Source organism: Scyliorhinus canicula, chromosome 8, assembly GCF_902713615.1.
Source record: "Scyliorhinus canicula chromosome 8, sScyCan1.1, whole genome shotgun sequence".
NCBI lineage: Eukaryota > Metazoa > Chordata > Chondrichthyes > Carcharhiniformes > Scyliorhinidae > Scyliorhinus > Scyliorhinus canicula.
This window is the reverse complement of record NC_052153.1, coordinates 10,165,967-10,184,601: the sequence shown is the minus strand read 5'-3', so window position 1 is coordinate 10,184,601 and position 18,635 is coordinate 10,165,967. Positions and strand designations below refer to the sequence as shown.

General features: G+C 49.0%; 1 protein-coding gene across 12 annotated transcripts in view; it reads left to right on the top strand.

Moving 5' to 3' along the window:
- susd1 (sushi domain containing 1) overlaps positions 1–18,635 on the top strand; it is a 104,251-nt gene that overhangs the window by 53,616 nt on the left and 32,000 nt on the right. For 11 of the 12 annotated variants that reach the window (XM_038804171.1, XM_038804176.1, XM_038804174.1 and 8 more), the window contains 4 exons: positions 1,348–1,527; positions 7,012–7,191; positions 13,431–13,513; positions 15,525–15,711. In XM_038804171.1, coding sequence (XP_038660099.1) covers positions 1,348–1,527; positions 7,012–7,191; positions 13,431–13,513; positions 15,525–15,711 — 630 coding nt within the window. The remainder of the gene's footprint in view (positions 1–1,347; positions 1,528–7,011; positions 7,192–13,430; positions 13,514–15,524; positions 15,712–18,635) is intronic. The other variant, XM_038804172.1, reaches the window with a different exon arrangement.

The following is an 18,635-nucleotide window of genomic DNA, read 5'->3' as shown; positions in this document are numbered from 1 at the left end:
AAAGCTGGGGGATGGGGGAGGTGGGCAACTGATTGAGGTTTTTAGGATTTTGAAAGGAATTGATAAGGTTGATGGAGAAACTTTCCTAACTGCTGAAGGGAATCTGGGACACAGAAACATAACCTTAAAGTTGGCGTACTCAGGAAAGAAGTTAGGGATGTGTCCTCATGCACAAAGAGTTAAAAGTATGGGACTCGCTCCTACAAAAAGCAGCAAATGCTTAATTAAACATTCCAAATCTCCAAAGAATAGATTGTTTTCTATGAAGGGATATGAAACCAAGTCTGGTGGCGTTTAGGTTGAATAGTAACAATTTTTTGAATGGATCTAAAAACTTTACATTTTGCATTGTCATGGATAATATTGACAGAAAAGATGTTCTGTTCCACACGATGGATTTCCTAAAAGTACATTACTTAATGCAATGTATTTTTATTCAAACTGCTTAATAAGTTTGAAGGATTGAAGGTATAACTCCAGTTGCTGTGCCCCTATATTGGAGGTGAGCCTTCAGGTTCAGAGAACTTGTAGGTCGGGCTAGTGAAGCTTATGCGACCTTAGGCTGTTCATAGAACCCCTACAGTGCAGAGACATGCATTCGGCCCATCGAATCTGCACCGACCCACCGAAAGAACACTCTGCCTAGGCCCACTCCCTCGCTCTATCCCTGAGTCCCATGCGTTGATTATGGCCAATCCTCCTAACCTGCACATTTTTGGACTGTGTGAGGAACCTGCAGCACCCAAGGAATCCCACGCAGACACGGGGAGAACGTGCTAACTCCACACAGACAGCCACCCAAGGCCGGAATTGAACCCGGAGCCCTGGTGAGACATTAGAAGCGGGAATATGGGGCAGCACGGTGGCGCAGTGGTTAGCATTGCTGCCTCACAGCGCTGAGGTCCCAGGTTTGATCCCGGTGCTGGGTCACTGTCTGTGTGGAGTTTGCACATTCTCCCTGTGTTTGCGTGGGTTTCACCCCCACAACCCAAAGATGTGCAGGGTAGGTTAATTGGCCACGTTAAATTGCCCTTTAATTGGAAAAAAATAATTGGGTACTCAAAATTTTTTTTTAAAGTGGGAATATGTCCATCTCTTCAGTTGGACATTAAGAATGTTCTTCACATTTTCCAAGGAAATATAGTGACTTTCTCCCAGTGTGCTGGTAAAGATTTGTTCTCAATCAGGAACATTGACTGGACATTTGTCTAATTTTTCTTTTCTGTGCTTTTTACGAGTTTAATTACTATGGAGGGAGCTGGTCTGGACATTCCGGATTCTGTCCATTAGGAATTCACCAATGCACAGGGAAGTAAATTAAACTAACCCGGGTTTGTGTCTCCTCAGCTGTTGACTGTGAATCACCACCAGCGTTACTGAACACAGTGTCATATCACTCCGTTAACACAACCTATGGGAGTGTTGTTGTGTACCACTGCCAGGTTGGCTACGTGCTTGTCAGAGGAAACAACACATCGATCTGCTCTGCCCAGGGCCAGTGGGAAGGAGCAAACCTGGAATGTGAAGGTCAGTGCTCCATAAATGTTTTTAAATGATATCCACTCTCAAATAATAGGCGAATAGTTTGGGAAAAGCACCGAGAGATAGAACTTGAGGGGATTATTCAAGACGAGTAAGTGGCCGCAATGCTGAGGTAGGGGTTGCCAACACTGACTGGACATATTCTGGGAGAGGTCAGTAGAAGTGATCTTACGAAAAGCCGGAGGGGTGTTGGGAGCAGGTCTGGGAATGTTTGAAAATACCAGGGAAACATCTCTGCCTGATTTATCTCTCTGCCTAAAGACTTTACCAGGAGACTGTCATAATATCCACTCATGTATATCATGAGATGCAGACAGGCAGTGATTGACACACAGGATAACCAATGAACACACACGACACAGAACAACCAATCACCAGACAGGACACCACCACTATAAAGCCCACAGGGCATTAAGGCTCTCCCTCTCTCACAGGACTCGGCCAGGGAGATAGTCGCAGTGCACAGGCCAATGAACATCACCACCATGTGGTAGAGAGCTTGTCTGGTCAAATCAGTTAGGTTTTTAAAAATAAATTTAGATTACCCAATTATTTTTTCCAATTAAGGGGCAATTTAGCGTGGCCAATCCACCTACTCTGCACATTTTTGGGTTTTGGGGGGCGAAACCCACGCAGACACGGGGAGAATGTGCAAACTCCACACGGACAGTGACCCAGAGCCGGGATTGAACTTGGGACCTCAGCACCGTGAGGCAGCTGTGCTAACCACTAGGCCACTGTGCTGCCCTGTTATCAGTTAGGTTAATAGAGTGTCAACCCACAGCAGATTATGTACAGCAATCAACAGGTTCAATAAAACAGTGTTGTACCATCTCCTGGGTCAGAAGCCTGCTTTTCGTTTTACTGCATCCAGTTGCAGTCGATGTTAGACCAGCACAGATAACACATCAGAGACGAGCAGACTATTCTTTTTTTTTGATAAATTTAGAGTATCCAATTCATTTTTTCCAATTAAGGGTCAATTTAGCACAGCCGATCCACCTAACCTGCACATAGATATACATAGAATTTGCAGTGCAGAAGGAGCCCATTCGGCCCATCGAGTCTGCACTGGCTCCCGGAAAGAGCAACCTACCCAAGGTTAACACCTCCACCCTATCCCCATAACCCAGTAACCCCACCCAACACTAAGGGCAATTTTGGACACTAAGGAGAATTTATCATGGCCAATCCACCTAACCTGCACATCTTTGGACTGTGGGAGGAAACCAGAGCACCCGGAGGAAACCCACGCACACACGGGGAGAATGTGCAGACTCCGCACAGACAGTGACCCAAGCCGGAATCGAACCTGGAACCTGAATTGGGTACTGTAAATATATATATATTTTTTAAAAATTTGAAAAATGATCGCATCGCTTCTCGGCCTTTTGGTTCAGATCTGTCTCTCTTGTGGGGACCATGAATTGGATTCAATTTGAATTTGAATTGGTTTTTGAAGCAGGCCAGGAGCTGGATTAGGGGTTCGACCCTGACCACACTCTGACCCCTGGCTTTGTAACTCAAAAAAAGTAATAATAATTTTTAAAAAATAATGAATTATGATCACTTGTTTTATTTCTTTCACCGTCGCAATTCCCTACCAGTCGAATTGTGAACCCGCGTTAGCCGTCAGCGAGAATGATGACACGTGCGCAAGGGTTGGGAAACACGATTCTCCCACGAGAGATCGCATTTCCGATTTTCTATGTCCCTCACCGATGATGTGGCGAGGTTTAAATTAATTCCCTCACATTTAAGTGCATTACCTCTGATTAGTCAGCCCCCCCCCCCAACTAAATGTTCACGGGCATGATGTGGCGCTGTCGCTATTTATAACAGCTGTATAAAGTGAGGGCCTGGAGACCCCACCCTCCGATTGGGGATGTTGGAGGTGAGTGTTCACGTCATCATCACCCTCCAGGGTGTAAATTGGAGGGGAGAAGGGGGGGGGGGGGACTGGAGAGGATGCACGGGGTAGGGGAGTGGGGATCCCAGATAAGTGGACCTCAGGTCCAGTGGGGGAGGGGTGGGTGGGGTGGGGGTGTTGCACCTTAGAACTTTGGGGGAAGGGGTGCGGGGTTGGCTTGTAGGCCTCAGCTGCCCCTCGTTGCTGAGGGCCTCCAGGTCTGGAAGGGTCCGGAGGCTGGCGTGCGTGATAGCGCTTCTCGTCACCCCTCCCTGGGTTCCTGGCCATTTCTCTGCTGAGGAACTGCCCCCTTTAGAGTGGCAGCTGAAACGGGTGAAATCACAGGGTGGGTACAGGGGACGACTGTGACGTTCCTGGGTGGGTCCCCACTAAATGCAGGGACTGAGCAGCGTGGAAGGGAAAAGCCACTGGTTATGGAGGTCAGGCCACCGGGGAATAAAGTGCCTGGATGTTCGAGGTGGGAGTCTCGTTCAATCCTCAGCCCGTGAGAGCTGGGGGGAAAGGGAATGCCATCGAAGGATGAAGGTCACTACAAATTACTGTCTCAACATTATTCTCAGTTATAATATGTTCAGTTCTGCTCACCCTATTATAGGAAGGATATTGTTAAACTAGACAGAGTGCAGATGAGATTTACGAGGATGCTACCGGGACTTGATGGTCTGAGTTATAAGGAGAGGCTGGACAGGCTGGGATTTTTTCCATGGAGCCTAGGAGGCTTAGGGGTGGTCTTATAGAGGTCTATAAAATAATGAGGCGCATAGATAAGGTAGATAGTTAACATCTTTCCCAAAGGTAGAGGGGTCTAGAACTAGAGGGCAAAGGTTTAAAGTGAGAGGGGAGAGATGGAAAAGAGATCAGAGGGGAAATGTTTTCACACAGAGGGTGGTGAGCACCTGGAGGGAGGAGGGTATCAGATGGGCTGGACACTCCCTGGATGGAAGACCCGGGCTGCGATCTTGCCGATCCTCTTCCCTTCGGGCGCTTGGCAGCCCCTCAGCTCCTCCATTGGATAGACGGGCAGCTGGAGTGAGATCCAGAAGCTCTACCCTCCTCTGGCACTGACTCATGGATTCTCACCAGTGCCTGTGCCATGCAGCTGAAGCCCCGTACCATGGATTCAAGCCCTCAGCCATGCAGGCCATTACCTGAACCACAGGCAGCACGGCGGCGCAGAGGGTTAGCACTGCTGCCTCACGGCGCTGAGGTCCCAGGTTCGATCCCGCCTCTGGGTCACTGTCCGTGTGGAGTTTGCACATTCTCCCCGTGTTTAAGTGGGTTTCGCCCCCACAACACATAAGATGTGCAGGGTAGGTGGATTGGCCACACTAAATTGCCCCTTAATTGGAAAAAACGAATTGGGTACTCTAAATTTATATATTTAAAAAAAACACTTCCTCCTTTGATATATTGACGTTACCCAGAGCGTTCACACACCTGCCTCTGACCTCAACATCCGTCATGTCCTTCTCCCTGGCGAATACCGATGCACAATATTCATTCAGGATTTCACCCACTTCCTGTGGTTCCACATATAACTTCTCTCCATTGTCCTTGAGTGGGCCGACTCTTTCTCCTGCTACCCTCCTGCTCCTAATATATGCATTAAAAGCCTTGGGATTCTCCTTGGCCATGTTTGCTAAAGACATTTCATGGCCCCTTTTAGCCCTCCTAATTCCATGTTTAGGTTCCTGGATGAGACATTAATCTGAAGCCCTGACTGCCCTCGCGGGTAAATGTAAAAGGTCACAAGCATCTTGAAGATGAGGGTGTGAGTGTCCTGGTCAATATTCAATCCTTAATCCAGATCACAGCAGAAGATCATCTGGTCATTATCACATTGTGAAAGTTTAGTGGGTGCAGTTTGGCTGCCATGTTTCCAACATAACAAACAACCACGCTTCAAAGTACCCCATTGGCTATAAAGCATTTTAAAATGGCCCCAGGTTGTGAAAGGTGCTATACAAATGCAAACCTGCCTGCTTTTTTATAATCCTTCACAATGTGACAATGTTTAAGCATTTCTCTGTAGCGCTGCAGAAGAGAGTAATTTTGATAAAACAAGGGGCAAGATTTCCGTTCCTGTGGCTCATACGGAGAATCTGTGGGAGGTTCACGTCACAACAATCAGCGTAAACCCCTCACCAATTCCGAGGTGAGGGACTTGCACCGGCGCTATGTGAAACTCCCCCGGATCGCGTCGAGAACAGCCGGAGAATGGCCGGATCCCGGGCCGCGCATGCGCGGGGCTGACGATCTGCACCGGTTTTGCCGTAAAACATGTCGCCGGCCATGCGCGTAACATACCCACGGACCGCGACCCCACAGCCCACCCCCCACCAGTCTCCCTAGCCCTGACATACGCCTCCCCCCCCCGCCCTCGGCCAGTGGCATGGATCCCAGCTGAGTGTGGCGACACTGGACACAGTCCGCAACTGGCACTCCGGCTCAGACCACACGTATCCCGTGCCATTGGTAACTGGATCTTCCTCTCTAACAGCACTGTGGGTGTATCTACACCACATGGACTGCGGTGGTTCAAGAAGTCAACTCATCACCACCTTCGCAAATGCCACCAGCCCAGCCAACGACGCCCATATCCCGTAAACAAATTTAAAAGATTGACTCCCCATCCGCCTTCCCAGGTGACCATGAAAGATTCCATAGTCACCGGTTCAAAGACGAGCAGAGGAGATCTGCCCCAGTGGCCTGGCCAATATTGATCTAAAGCAAGTGAGCTGGTTTAGCACAGGGCTAAATAGCTGGCTTTTAAAGCAGACCCAGGCAGGTCAGCAGCGCGGGCTCAATTCCCGTACCAGCCTCCCCGAACAGGCGCTGGAATGTGGCGACTAGGGGTTTTTCACAGTAACTTCATTTGAAGCCTACTCGTGACAATAAGCGATTTTCATTTCATTGGATTTCATTTCAGATTCATGTGTGCTCTGTCCATGGGCTCATTCCCTGTCGATGCTTCATTCTGACCTATTCTCTTGGCAGATTTAGAATCAATGATGATTTACCATCACCTTCCACTCTCAGAGATAGATCTCAAAACTACCTCAGCCAGCGCAGGGATCGAACCCATGCTGTTGTCACGAGTCTGATCCACACATTAGGCATCTAGCCGACTGACCTAACCACCAATAAATAAAAGTGCGTGTGTATAAAATTTGAAACAAGTAACGCTTCTTTCTTTAGTCGATTTTTCTTAGGCGCCAGAGTGGTTAGCACTGCTGCCTCATGGTGCCGAGGACTCGGGTTCGATCCCGCGTGACTGTCCGTGTGGAGTTTGCACATTCTCCTCGTGTCTGTCTGGGCCTCACCCCCACAGCTCAGAAAGATGTGCAGGGTAGGTGGATTGGCAACGCTGAACTGGCCCTTAATTGGAAACAGATAATTAATTTTTGTCCTGGGTTGCAGTACAAGGGTTGGAATGTGGCTTGCGAAATGCTGGCTGGGCATTTTTACGGATGAAAACATGCATTCCAGTGAAGGAGCCCTAACTGAGAGTGGATCATTGTACCCTTTATTTTTAATAGAGATTGACTGCGGAATCCCACCAGCAATACCGCGGACTGAGCTGCTCCAGTACAACTGTACAAGACGAGAGAGTGTTGTCCACTACAGATGCAGGGATGGATTTTACACTGTGTCGGGAAGGAGTATGTCTGTCTGTACCGAAGCAGGACGATGGGAGGAAGTAACCTTGCTGTGTAAAGGTAATGTTCTTTTAACTTTAACACCATTGCTGTGAATTCCTCATGAAGGAAATGTAAGGATTACAAGCCGGCTGTGAGGGGGCAATAGGGGGCCGGTTTAGCTCAGTCGGCTAGACGGCTGGTTCATAATGGGTTCAATTCCCGTTGCCAGCTGAAGTTATTCAACCTCGCCTTCTCAACCTCCCCCCTCGCCCGAGGTGACCCTCGGGTTAAATCCCCACCAATCAGCTCTCAGAGGGAAGAGCAGCATCTGGTATTCCTGGGAGCGTGGTGTCATTCACATTTGCGGTGTCAATAATGTAGAATTAAAAAAAATAAATTTAGAGGACCCAATTATTTTTTTCCAATTAAAAGGGGCAATTGAGCGTGGCCAATCCACCCACCCTGCGCTTTGAGACCCACGCAGACATGGGAGAATGTGCAAACTCCACACGGACAGTGACCCGGGGCCGGCAGCGAATGAACCCGGGTCCTCGGCGCCGTGAGGCAGCAGTGCTAACCACTGCGCCACCGTGCCGCCCAGTAATGTAGAATTTAATGCATTCATCCTAAATTTCTCTGATTGCTATTTAAAAAAAATAAATTTAGAGTACCCAATTAATTCTTCTAATTAAGGGGCAATTATCATAGAATTTACAGTGCAGAAGGAGGCCATTCGGCCCATGGAGTCTGCACCGGCTCCTGGAAAGAGCACCCTACCCAAGGTCAACACCTCCACCCTATCCCCATAACCCAGTAACCCCACCCAACACTAAGGCCAAATTTGGACACTAACGGCAATTTATCATGGCCAATCCACCTAACCTGCACATCTTTGTGACTGTGGGAGGAAACCGGAGCACCCGGAGGAAACCCACGCAGACACGGGGAGGATGTGCAGACTCCGCACAGACAGTGACCCAAGCCGGAATCGAACCTGGGACCCTGGAGCTGTGAAGCGATTGTGCTATCCACAATGCCAATCGACCTACCCTGCACATCGTTGGGTTGTGGGGGCGAAACCCACGCAAACATGGGGAGAATGTGTAAACTCCACATGGACAGTGACCCAGAGCCGGGATCGAACCTGGGACCTCGGCGCCGTTAGGCTGCAGTGCTAACCCACTGTGCTGCCCTCTGTTTGCTATTTTAAACAAAGATGTTGACCCAATTGTATTGAAGCAAATAGGGACATTTTTCACCAATTGGTATTAAGGGCAGGACTTTGCGCTGTCCCCCCTGTGGTGGAGGTAGCCTGCCATTGACCAGCAGCAAGATCATCCGTTACCACCAAAGATTCAGCAATCTCTGTGGTGTGGGCTTCCCCTTTCCATTTTTTATAAATGTTTTTTGTTGGGTTTTTGAACAAAGTATATTTACCGTTATGTACACAAAATAGAATACACACATATATATATATAGAAGAGAAGGGAACACGCACAAAAAACAAAACAAACAACAACGAAAGAGTTAGAATAAAATAACTGGTAGGGTATTATGCGCTATTCAACAACAGCAGCTCTGTACAATTGGCAGTATTATTTTTAGCACATAAGTAGGCATCTGTTTGTGGGGGGGGGTGGAAACTGGGGGGTACATATACATTTGGGTTCCAGGGAAACAATTACAGAACAATTACAGAGGGCAATATGCAAATGGATCTGGTGTTGGTGTTGTTTGTCGCTTGCTTCTCCCGGACGGTTTTCACTGCCGTTGTCGTCTCGCGATCACCTCCGCTTCAGCCGTTCGTCCCGTCTTTCGCCCGGATTTTCCTTGTTCTCTGCTCCTGTAGATGCCAAGTTTGTTATCGTTACCTGTGCCCTCCTTCCGGCTGTCATTCTCTTGCCTCCCCCCCCCCACCTCTCTGGCTCCCCTCTATTGTTCCCTGTCTCCTCCTGTCTTGTTATGCTCTAAGCGTAGCATAAGCGGCTTCCTTGTGGTACACTTGACAAAGGAAGGTTCAGACGTGGAGATAACTTCAACACGTTTATTAAACTATTTACACTTCTATTACTCGGGTTCGACACTACTGCTAGTCCTACTATAGCTACTCAGACTGACTAACCAGTCTGCTACAATCCACGTGGTGGGAGTGATATTGAATCAACCCTGTGTCTGTACTCACTGAGTGTCTCCACTGGAAAGAGGCAGATGATGTGTGCTGTGTCCTTTATATATGGGTTGGTGTAATGACCCACCTGTGGTCGTGTCACCACTGTGTGTATCGTGAATGCCCATTGGTCGTGTCTTATCTAACTGATCTACTGGTTGAGTGTCTGGGTGTCATGTCTCTGGTGCTCCCTCTAGTGTCTAGCTAGTCTACATGTATTTACATTAACCCCTTGTGTATTTACAGTAATGCACATCACCACACCTCCCTCTTCCCCCCCTCCCCACCCCTTCTTCCCCCTACCCCCCTCCCCCTCTTCTGTGGTTCGCCTTTCTTTTCTCTTAGGTTTAGCTGCTATTCCCCCCCCCCCTCTTCCCCCGGTCTATCCCTCCCTTCCCCGCCTCGGCTACTTTCCCCTGATTCTTGGCTACCTGGCTATTCTTCTGCTTGTTCGTTGGCCACAAACAGGCCCCGGAACAATTGGGTGAATGGCTCCCACGTTCTGTGGAAGCCGCCGTCTGACCCTCGGATGGCGAATTTGGGGTGCGAATCTCCGCCCTCCACGCCGGTTGGGAGAATAGCGGGAGGGCCTCCCGACATTTTTTGCACCCTCCCGCTATTCTCCCCCCCCTCGCCCGGCCCACGACACGAATCGCCGCTCGCCGTAAAAAACGGCGAGCGGCGATTCTCCGCGGCCAATGGGCCGAGCGGCTGGGCCTTTACGCCCGTTTTCTCACGGCAGCAAACACACCTGCTCGCTGCCGTCGTAAACACGGGCGCTGGATGCCCGTTTGGGGCATCCAGAGGCCCGTTTGGGGCGGGAGCACCACCGTTGTTCTCGGGAGGGGACAGGCCCGCGATTGGTGCCCACCGATCGTCGGGCCTGCGTCCAAAAGAGACGCACTATTTCCCTTCCGCCGCCCGACAAGATCAAGCCGCCACATCTTGTCGGGCGGCGGTGGAGAAATGCGGAACTGCGCATGCGCGGGTTCTGTCAATGGCGTGATGACATCACCCGCGCATGCGCGGGTTGGAGCCGGCCGCGCGTCATCTTGGCGCGCGGCCTTAACGACGGTCGTTGAGGCCACGATGCCGTGATTCCCGGGGTCCTGCTCCTAGCCCCGATGGGGGGGGGGGAGAATCGGGTCCCGGGAACGGGCGTGAAGGCTGCCGTCAAACATGGCCAGTTTCACGGCAGCCTTTACGACTCTCCGCATTTGCGGAGAATCTCGCCCTTGGTTTTCTCCATTTGGAGAGATTCCGAGAGGTCGGACAGCCAGTCTGCAGCTTTGGGCGGTGCTGCTGACCGCCAGCCGAACAGGATTCTACGGCGGGCGATCAGGGAGTTTCCCCTTTCCCGATGGGAGTTTAAATCTAGTGCAGCAGGAGTGGTGTCGGTCAGCAGCCAATCACCTTGATGTATTCACACAGACAGCAAACCAGGAGGTTAAAAATGTGGGGTCCTTCATATTTTATTTAAATTTTCAGATGGGGAAATAAATGATCATGACTGGATAAAATGGATGCTAAAATCGTATTTGTTTTAAAAAACAAGGCTTGTTATTTTAAAAATATGAGAGATTTCTTATCATGGTGGAGAAATGTGATGATTTAAAATATAAATTTATTCTTTCAGGGCATGTGAGGATATTTAGGAGTAATTATAATGTTAATAGGTTGTCTGAAAATCCAGATACATCGGGCGTGTTTTTCCGTAAAGGGAATAAAGTCCCTTTGCGAGTGAGATTAGCCGCCTGTTTCCCGGCACTCGCAGTGCTGAGAAACACATGACTATTCAACACGACTCGCTTTGAATAAGGGGCCTGAACATGGAACACGTGGCCAAGGCAGCACATCGCCCCGTTTTGTACAGTGGGGAGCACCACTCGCCGGAACACCCCATTGTAGTGAGAGATCACAGCGTCCCGAACTCGGAGGCCCCCAAAACAATCCCTGACCTTCCCCCCAACCCAACCCAATATAGGAGTGCCCCCCATGCCCTGCATCCCCCCCCCCCCCCCCCCCCCCCCCCCCCCAGCGCTGCTGCCTCACGGTGCTGCGGACTCAGGTTCGATCCCGGCCCCGGGTCACTATCCTTGTGGAGTTTGCACATTCTCCCCGTGTCCGAGTGGATCTCACCCCCCACAACCCAAAGGTGTGCAGGCTAGGTGGATTGGCCACGTTAAATTGCCCCCTAATTGGAGAAAAATAATTGGGTTCTCTAAATTTAAAAAGTAAAGCAAAGGGAGTCCAACAAGTTTCTGAAAAGTCTCTTCATTTAGCGAACGACATTACCGACACAAGGTCCGATTCACCTCACTGGGTCCTTTCTGATCAGCTCCACACTGGCTGAACTTTTATGTCAGTGTTAATAAACTATCCCGTCCAGAGTGGGGAGCCTGTAGCACCAGTTATCACAGGGAAACAATCATCCCCTGCTGGATCTGTCCCATGCAAGTGATTGCATGTTGGTATTACCAGAGATGCCATATCCTATTAACGAAAAGACAAAGTGATAGTTATTGAGAGCTGGATGGTGTACTTGCCAGGTTTGCGAGAGCTCAGCGGAACATTACTGAGCCAGTTTGAATCAAACGACCCAATGTTTCAATCTGACTAAATTAGACAGCGAGTAGAAGGGTATGAAACTTCTCTCTATCTTATTGGGTATAGATATCGAGGTTATCTTAACTTAAGTTTAGCAGAAACCTATATAAATTACTTTATAGATGAATGGCTACAATTCCTGCTTGAAGCAACAGTAAGCATTTAGAAATAACACAATGAAAACAAAATGTTATTTTATTCAGTAACTTCCAATTATGTCTCAGCAGAGTGGAGCAAATCCAATGTTGGTTACTAACTGGAATCCATTCCTTAATCATTGTGTTTAATGGCAGGTTTCTTCCCATATTTTAATGTTATATTGATAATCCATTGCTCGTTATGTGAAATGGCACATTACTGCCAGTGATGATGTATCACACTTATTGGTAATATTCCAGAACATGGTACAACCCAATACACAATTCCGTAGTAACCTGTCGTAAAGCTTTGTAGCGGCTTGGGTGTCTGTGCGGAGTCTGCACGTTCTCCCCGTGTCTGCGAGGGATTCCTCCGGGTGCTCCGGTTTCCCCCCACAAGTTCTGAAAGACGTGCAGGTTAGGTGATTTGGACATTCTGAATTCTCCCTCCGTGTACCCGAACAGGCGCCGGAGAGTGCCGACTGTAATGATATGATATGTAGACACGTAAAGGGTTAATTATTACACCTCAGTGTAACACAACCACTAGAGGGCAACACTAGTTCCCACGATAAATATAAGAACTCAGGGAATCTTGGGTGTTCTAGCCAGTGGAGCATAAGCAGTGAGAGATAGATCACAGCATAGTTAAGATTAGATAGAAGTAGCACGTGTAGTTTAAATTAGTTATTACTTAGATATAGATTACTTGATTCTAGTTATAGTTCTGTGGAGTGTGCAAACTCAATATTAATCAATTGTTATTCAGGGGCAGCACGGTAGCATGGTGGTTAGCATCAATGCTTCACAGCTCCAGGGTCCCAGGTTCGATTCCCGGCTGGGTCACTGTCTGTGCGGAGTCTGCACGTCCTCCCCGTGTGTGCGTGGGTTTCCTCCGGGTGCTCCGGTTTCCTCCCACAGTCCAAAGGTGGGCGGGATAGGTGGATTGGCCGGGCTAAATTGCCCGTAGTGTCCTAAAAAGTAAGGTTGGGGGGGGGGGTTGTTGGGTTACGGGTATAGGGTTGATACGTGGGTTTGAGTAGGGTGATCATTGCTCGGCACAACATCGAGGGCCGAAGGGCCTGTTCTGTGCTGTACTGTGCTGTACTGTTCTATGTTCTATGTTATTCAATAAATTAGAGATTGGTGGTTTCTTTATAATCACACCATCAGACCATTCTGGATTACGAAGCAAAGAGAAACAATATATTACCAAAGAGTAATATAGCAACAACTAGGGGATTTTCACTGTAATTTAGTTAACAGTGTTAATGTAAGCCTACATGTGACACTCATAAAGATTATTATTATTGTGAAATTCAATTCTAACATCTTCCAGCATCTGTCCTTTGCTTTTATTTGGGTTGTAATCGATTACTCTGTGGGCCTCTTTTTGTCGTTCATAGTCAATGATTTTATTCTGTTTAATGAATCCTGCTTGAAGTGGAGAAGGGACCGATTTGGATCCAGATCCGAGGACACATATTCAGTAAGTAGAGTCGCGAATCTTTTAGATATCCCTTCTGTTCATGTTTTAGAATGAATGGCCCCCGGATCTTCTGGAGTGGACCACCTCGTGACCAGTACGGCGAGTGGATTTTTACCCCCCTCACCCTTTGGTGCAAATTAATTCCTGTGATCCAAGTTGCTGATGTTGTGAGGTGGTAACGACAAAGTGAGGTCAACGTCAGTGAGTGCCAGAACCAAAATCCATCCCCTTCACTGAATAAAGTTTCTGGCTGGAGAGAGAAACGGTGGGACGGCTGAGAAATGAAAGGGGGCGAATCAAAGTCAAATTGGGACACAGAGAAATGGAGAGAGGGAAAGGAAGGTTGGATTGGGAGAGAAAAAGGGACAGCAGGGGAAAATAAATCAAATTGAAAGAGCTCTAGAAACAATTTACAACCGGCAAGAATGAAACATCATAGTGTCAATTAGTCATTTTCTGGATCTGCTAGAATTGAGTGGAATTTAATATGTCTTCACCAAACGGGTCCTTATGCTGTGAATTACCAGCCCTAACTTGGATATGCCCTTGAAGTGCCACAACCTACAAGGTTACCCACCAATAGCTGGAAAGTAAGGTTAGGTTGGATAACTCTTTTCAGCTGGGAGAGACTGAATGGCCTCTTTCTGTGCTATACATTTTCTATGTTTCTAGGTCCTGCAGCACCACACAATTAAAGACCATTAATTTTGGCTGACAACCTCTGAAAGTTTACTTGGATTTACTAATTTTACGAAGACGCTTTAACCTGGGGCAGCACGGTAGCACAGTGGTTAGCACTGTGGCTTCACAGCACCAGGGTGCCAGGTTCAATTCCCCGCTGGGTCACTGTCTGTGCGGAGTCTGCACGTTCTCCCCGTGTCTGCGTGGGTTTCCTCCGGGTGCTCTGGTTTCCTCCCACAGTCCAAAGCCGTGCAGGTTAGTTGGATTGGCCATGATAAATTGCCCTTAGTGTTCAAAAAAGATAGATGGGGTTTCTGGGTTGCGGGGCTAGGGTGGAGGTGTGGGCTTAGGTAGGGTGCTCTTTCCAAGGGCCGGTGCAGACTCGAAGGGCTGAATGGCCTCCATCTGCACTGTAAATTCTATGATTCCTCCGGTTTCCTCTCACAGTCCAAAGATGTGCAGGTTAGGTGGTTTGGCCATGCTAAATCGCCCTTAGTGAGCAAAAAGGTTCGGAGGGGTTATTGGGTTACGGGGATAGGGTGGAAGTGAGGGCTTAGGTCGGTGCAGTCTCGATGGGCCGAATGGCCTCCTTCTGCACTCTATGTTCTATGTATGTTCTAATTGCAATTACGTCAATTGAAAGATGCATATTAGCTTTGAGTAGCTAGGTGGCGCAGTGGGTTAGCCCTGTTGCCTCACGGCGCCGAGGTCCCAGGTTTGATCCCGGCTCTGGGTCACTGTCCGTGTGGCGTTTACACATTCTCCCCGTGTCTGCGTGGGTTTCGCCCCCACAACACAAAGATGTGCAGGGTCGGTGGATTGGCCACGCTAAATTGCCCTTTAATTGGAAAAAATGAATTGGATACACTAAATTTACAAATAAAAAACTTTGAGAAGCTGATTGACTCGGACACCCGGCTCCCTTTGTACATTTTAAACTTTCTAATTTCTCACCACTTCCCCTCCTTCTTTCACTGAGCGTGCATCCACTCCATTATCTCAATGTGTGGGGTTACGAAGTGCCATTTATGTGGCTGCATATGGAGACCCCATTATTCTCATCCAAAGTGGAGATGGTTGGGTCAACCACCAGGAAACTTGGCTGGAGTTTTCGTTAAGAGGTCCATTTAATGTAGTTCGTAGGGACTCAAAGCGACTCTATTGAGAAATAGGCATTACTTACTCTACAATAAACTGTTTATAGTAAGTCCAACCCACCTCCCCCTCGCCAACTCATTGGCAAACACAGTGTCAATAGGTTACAGTGGGTTTTTATAGACTATCCGTTTGTTTTCTACAGTTCCAATACAACAAACTATTATTTTCTTAGTTTCAGATACAAGGACAGAGAAGCTACCAAAGCGAGTTCATTTTCGAGACGTCATTTAATTATAGTACAGCAGATGATGCCCCGGTTGTGTGCTTGAACCTGCAACCAGGAACTAACTATACAGTGAATATCACAGCTCTTACCTTGCAACATTCTGCTCACCTACAATTATCAACAGCGGTCACTGGTGAGTAACTAGTTTCAATTGTCGAGCTGGGTGTAATCGTATAACACTGAGTCTGGACATTTGTTGATTAGGTCGCTCACTGATAACTGATTATTATGCCTTTGTTATCTCTGGAATTGTCTATTCCAATGTTTTCGTGCCCATCTTATCACTTTCTGCTCTCTGCAGATTCAAGATTCCCCAAAACTCTTGCCCCAGCCCCCGATTTTCATCATTCTGTCATTGGTGATCATGCAGCTGGTCAGCCCCCATCACTGGACCCCCCCCCCCCCCCCCCCCACCCCCCCAAACCTCTCCGCCTCGCGACATATTTCTCTTCCTCGAAGATATTTCTTGAAACCTACCTACTTGCCACAGCGTTTAGCCCACTCTCCTAATCCTTCCCTTTGTGACTCAACGTCAAACTCTGTCCACCAATGTTTTGGTGAAGCGCCTGGGAATGCTTTACTGTGTGAATCATAGAATCCCTACACTGCAGAAGGAGGCCATTTGGCCCATCTTCAATGACCCGAAAGAGCACTTGATCCAGATTCACTCCCCCATCCTATCCCCGTATCGTGACCTACACATCCATGGACACTAAGGGACAATTAAACATGGCCAATCCACCTACCCTGCCCACCTTTGGACACTATGGGGCAATTTTAGCGTGGCCAATCCACCTATCCTGCGCATCTTTGGATTGTAGGAGGAAACCAGAGCACCCGGAGGAAACCCATGCACACACGGGGAGAACGTGCAGACTCCACAGTCACCCAAGGCCAGAATTGAACCCGAGTCCCTGGAATTGTGAGGCAGCAGTGCTAAACACTGTGCCACCGTCCCGTCCAATGAGTTTGCTCAATAATTGCAAGTGGATGCTGTATTCCTCCCCCGCCTGAGCTTTAGCAGAAACGGCTGCCTTTTTGCGGAGCTGATAATGGAATTGAGGTGAACAGCCAAGCATGTTACTACTGCAGGCAACGCACCAGTCATTTTTTTACATCCGATTCTCAGCGGGAAAAGAAACGGCAATCTTTGGAATCCACAGCTGGGAATTTTCCAAGCACTGCTCTCACGCGGCTGTGCCAGCTGAAAGCCGGATATCTCGGTCAGACACGTGGGCGCTGATCCCAGAACATTCCTGTCTTTGTGATTGAAGGCGGGAACCATCCCTCCCTAATGCAACCTTCAAGATTTCGGCTCACATTTTTATCCCTTTGCGGCTGAATGTGACTCATCTTCTTTATATGTGAGCTTTACAAGAGGAAGCTTTGTTCCCTGCAAATCAAGGGAAGTTATTTCAGTTATCGTCTGTGAATTTACGTTTAGACAGACAACAATGTTTCCAAAAATCCAGAATCCAAAAATCTATCCATCTCCATCTCAAATGGTCAATCTCTGAGCCCTCTGGGGCAAAGAACTCCAAAGATGCATAAACCCCCTCCCATCCCAATCCTAAATCCATTGAATCCCTACAGTGCAGAAGGAGGCCATTTGGCCCATTGACTCTGCACTGGCCCTCTGAAAGAGCATTCTATCTAGGCCCGCCTTATCCCCATAACCTCATGACCCCACCTAACCTGCACATCTTTGGACTGTGGGAGGAAACCGGAGCACCCGGAGGAAACCCACGCGCACACGGGGAGGACGTGCAGACTCCGCACAGACTCCGCACAGACAGCGACTCAGGCCGGGACTCGAACCCGGGTCCCTGGCACTGTGAGGCAGCAGTGCTAACCACTGTGCTACTCTGCCGCCCCCTTTCTTTATATGCTTAGTTTGCAGCTGAACCGTCTCTCCCCTGAATGTTCCCCATTGCCCCATGATTGCTGTACCCTGCAACTGCCTTCGCCAGCCTATCTGTGCTGTGTGTCCCTTCCTCAGAATCCCCCGACAGTGCAGCAGGAGGGTGACTTCTCACCCTCAGACTCTGATTCCGGCTTCCAGACTCCCCAACCAAGAGGAACAACCTCTTGGCATCTACTCTGCCAAGCCATTAAGAATTTGTTGTTTCAATGCGATCTATACTCATTCTTCCAAACGGCAGGGAATATAGATTCAGTCCGCTAACTCCCTTCTCACAGGGAACCACCCTCACCCTGAAATCAGGCTAATAATTCAGGAAACATTAATGCCTCGATGAGCAAAATGTTTTTATAACATAACAATAACATTTGCTTAATCCGGGATCTGTTATATACATCAGTGTTAAGGCCAGTCCCTGTTTACTGCTTGTGATGTGACCCTTTGGAATTCAGTGGTTTGCGCTTTCTAATATAAACTGCAAAAGTACCCTTCAGCTTTTTGTGCATTGATACTAAATAAATAGCAAGGAAGTTGTGTTTGATACTCAAATTCCAGGACCCAGGGGCGGGATTCTTCCAACGGGAGACTAAGTGCCGATGCCGGAGTGAAAACCAGAGTGTTTCACTCTGGCGTCCGAGGCCATTCCTTGCCCCCTATTCTCCTACCCCCAGGGGCCTAGGAGTGGCCGGGCCTTGACGCCGCGTAAATTACACGGCCGGCGCCGCGTAAATGACGTCACCTGCACACGTGCAGGTTGGCCGGCGCCAACCCGCGCATGCGCGGTTGCCGTCCTCCCCGCGGCCGCCCCGCAAGACATGTCGGAGTGATCTTGCGGGGTGGCGGAGGGAAGGAGTGCCTCCTTCAGAGAGGCCGGCCTGCCGATCGGTGGGCACCGATCGCGGGCCAGACCCCTTTTGATCGCCCCCCTGATGCTCGATCTCCCCCCACCCCCCCCCCCCCCCCCCCCCACCCCCACAACAGGCCGCCCCCACAGCGTTCGTGTGCTGTTCACCTGGTCGGCGCCGGCGGGAACACGTCGTATAGGGCAGGCCGCTCGGCCCATCCGGGCCGGAGAATCGCCGCTCGCCCGTTACAAACGGCGAGCGGCGATTCTCCGAGCGGCCAGCCGTAAATCT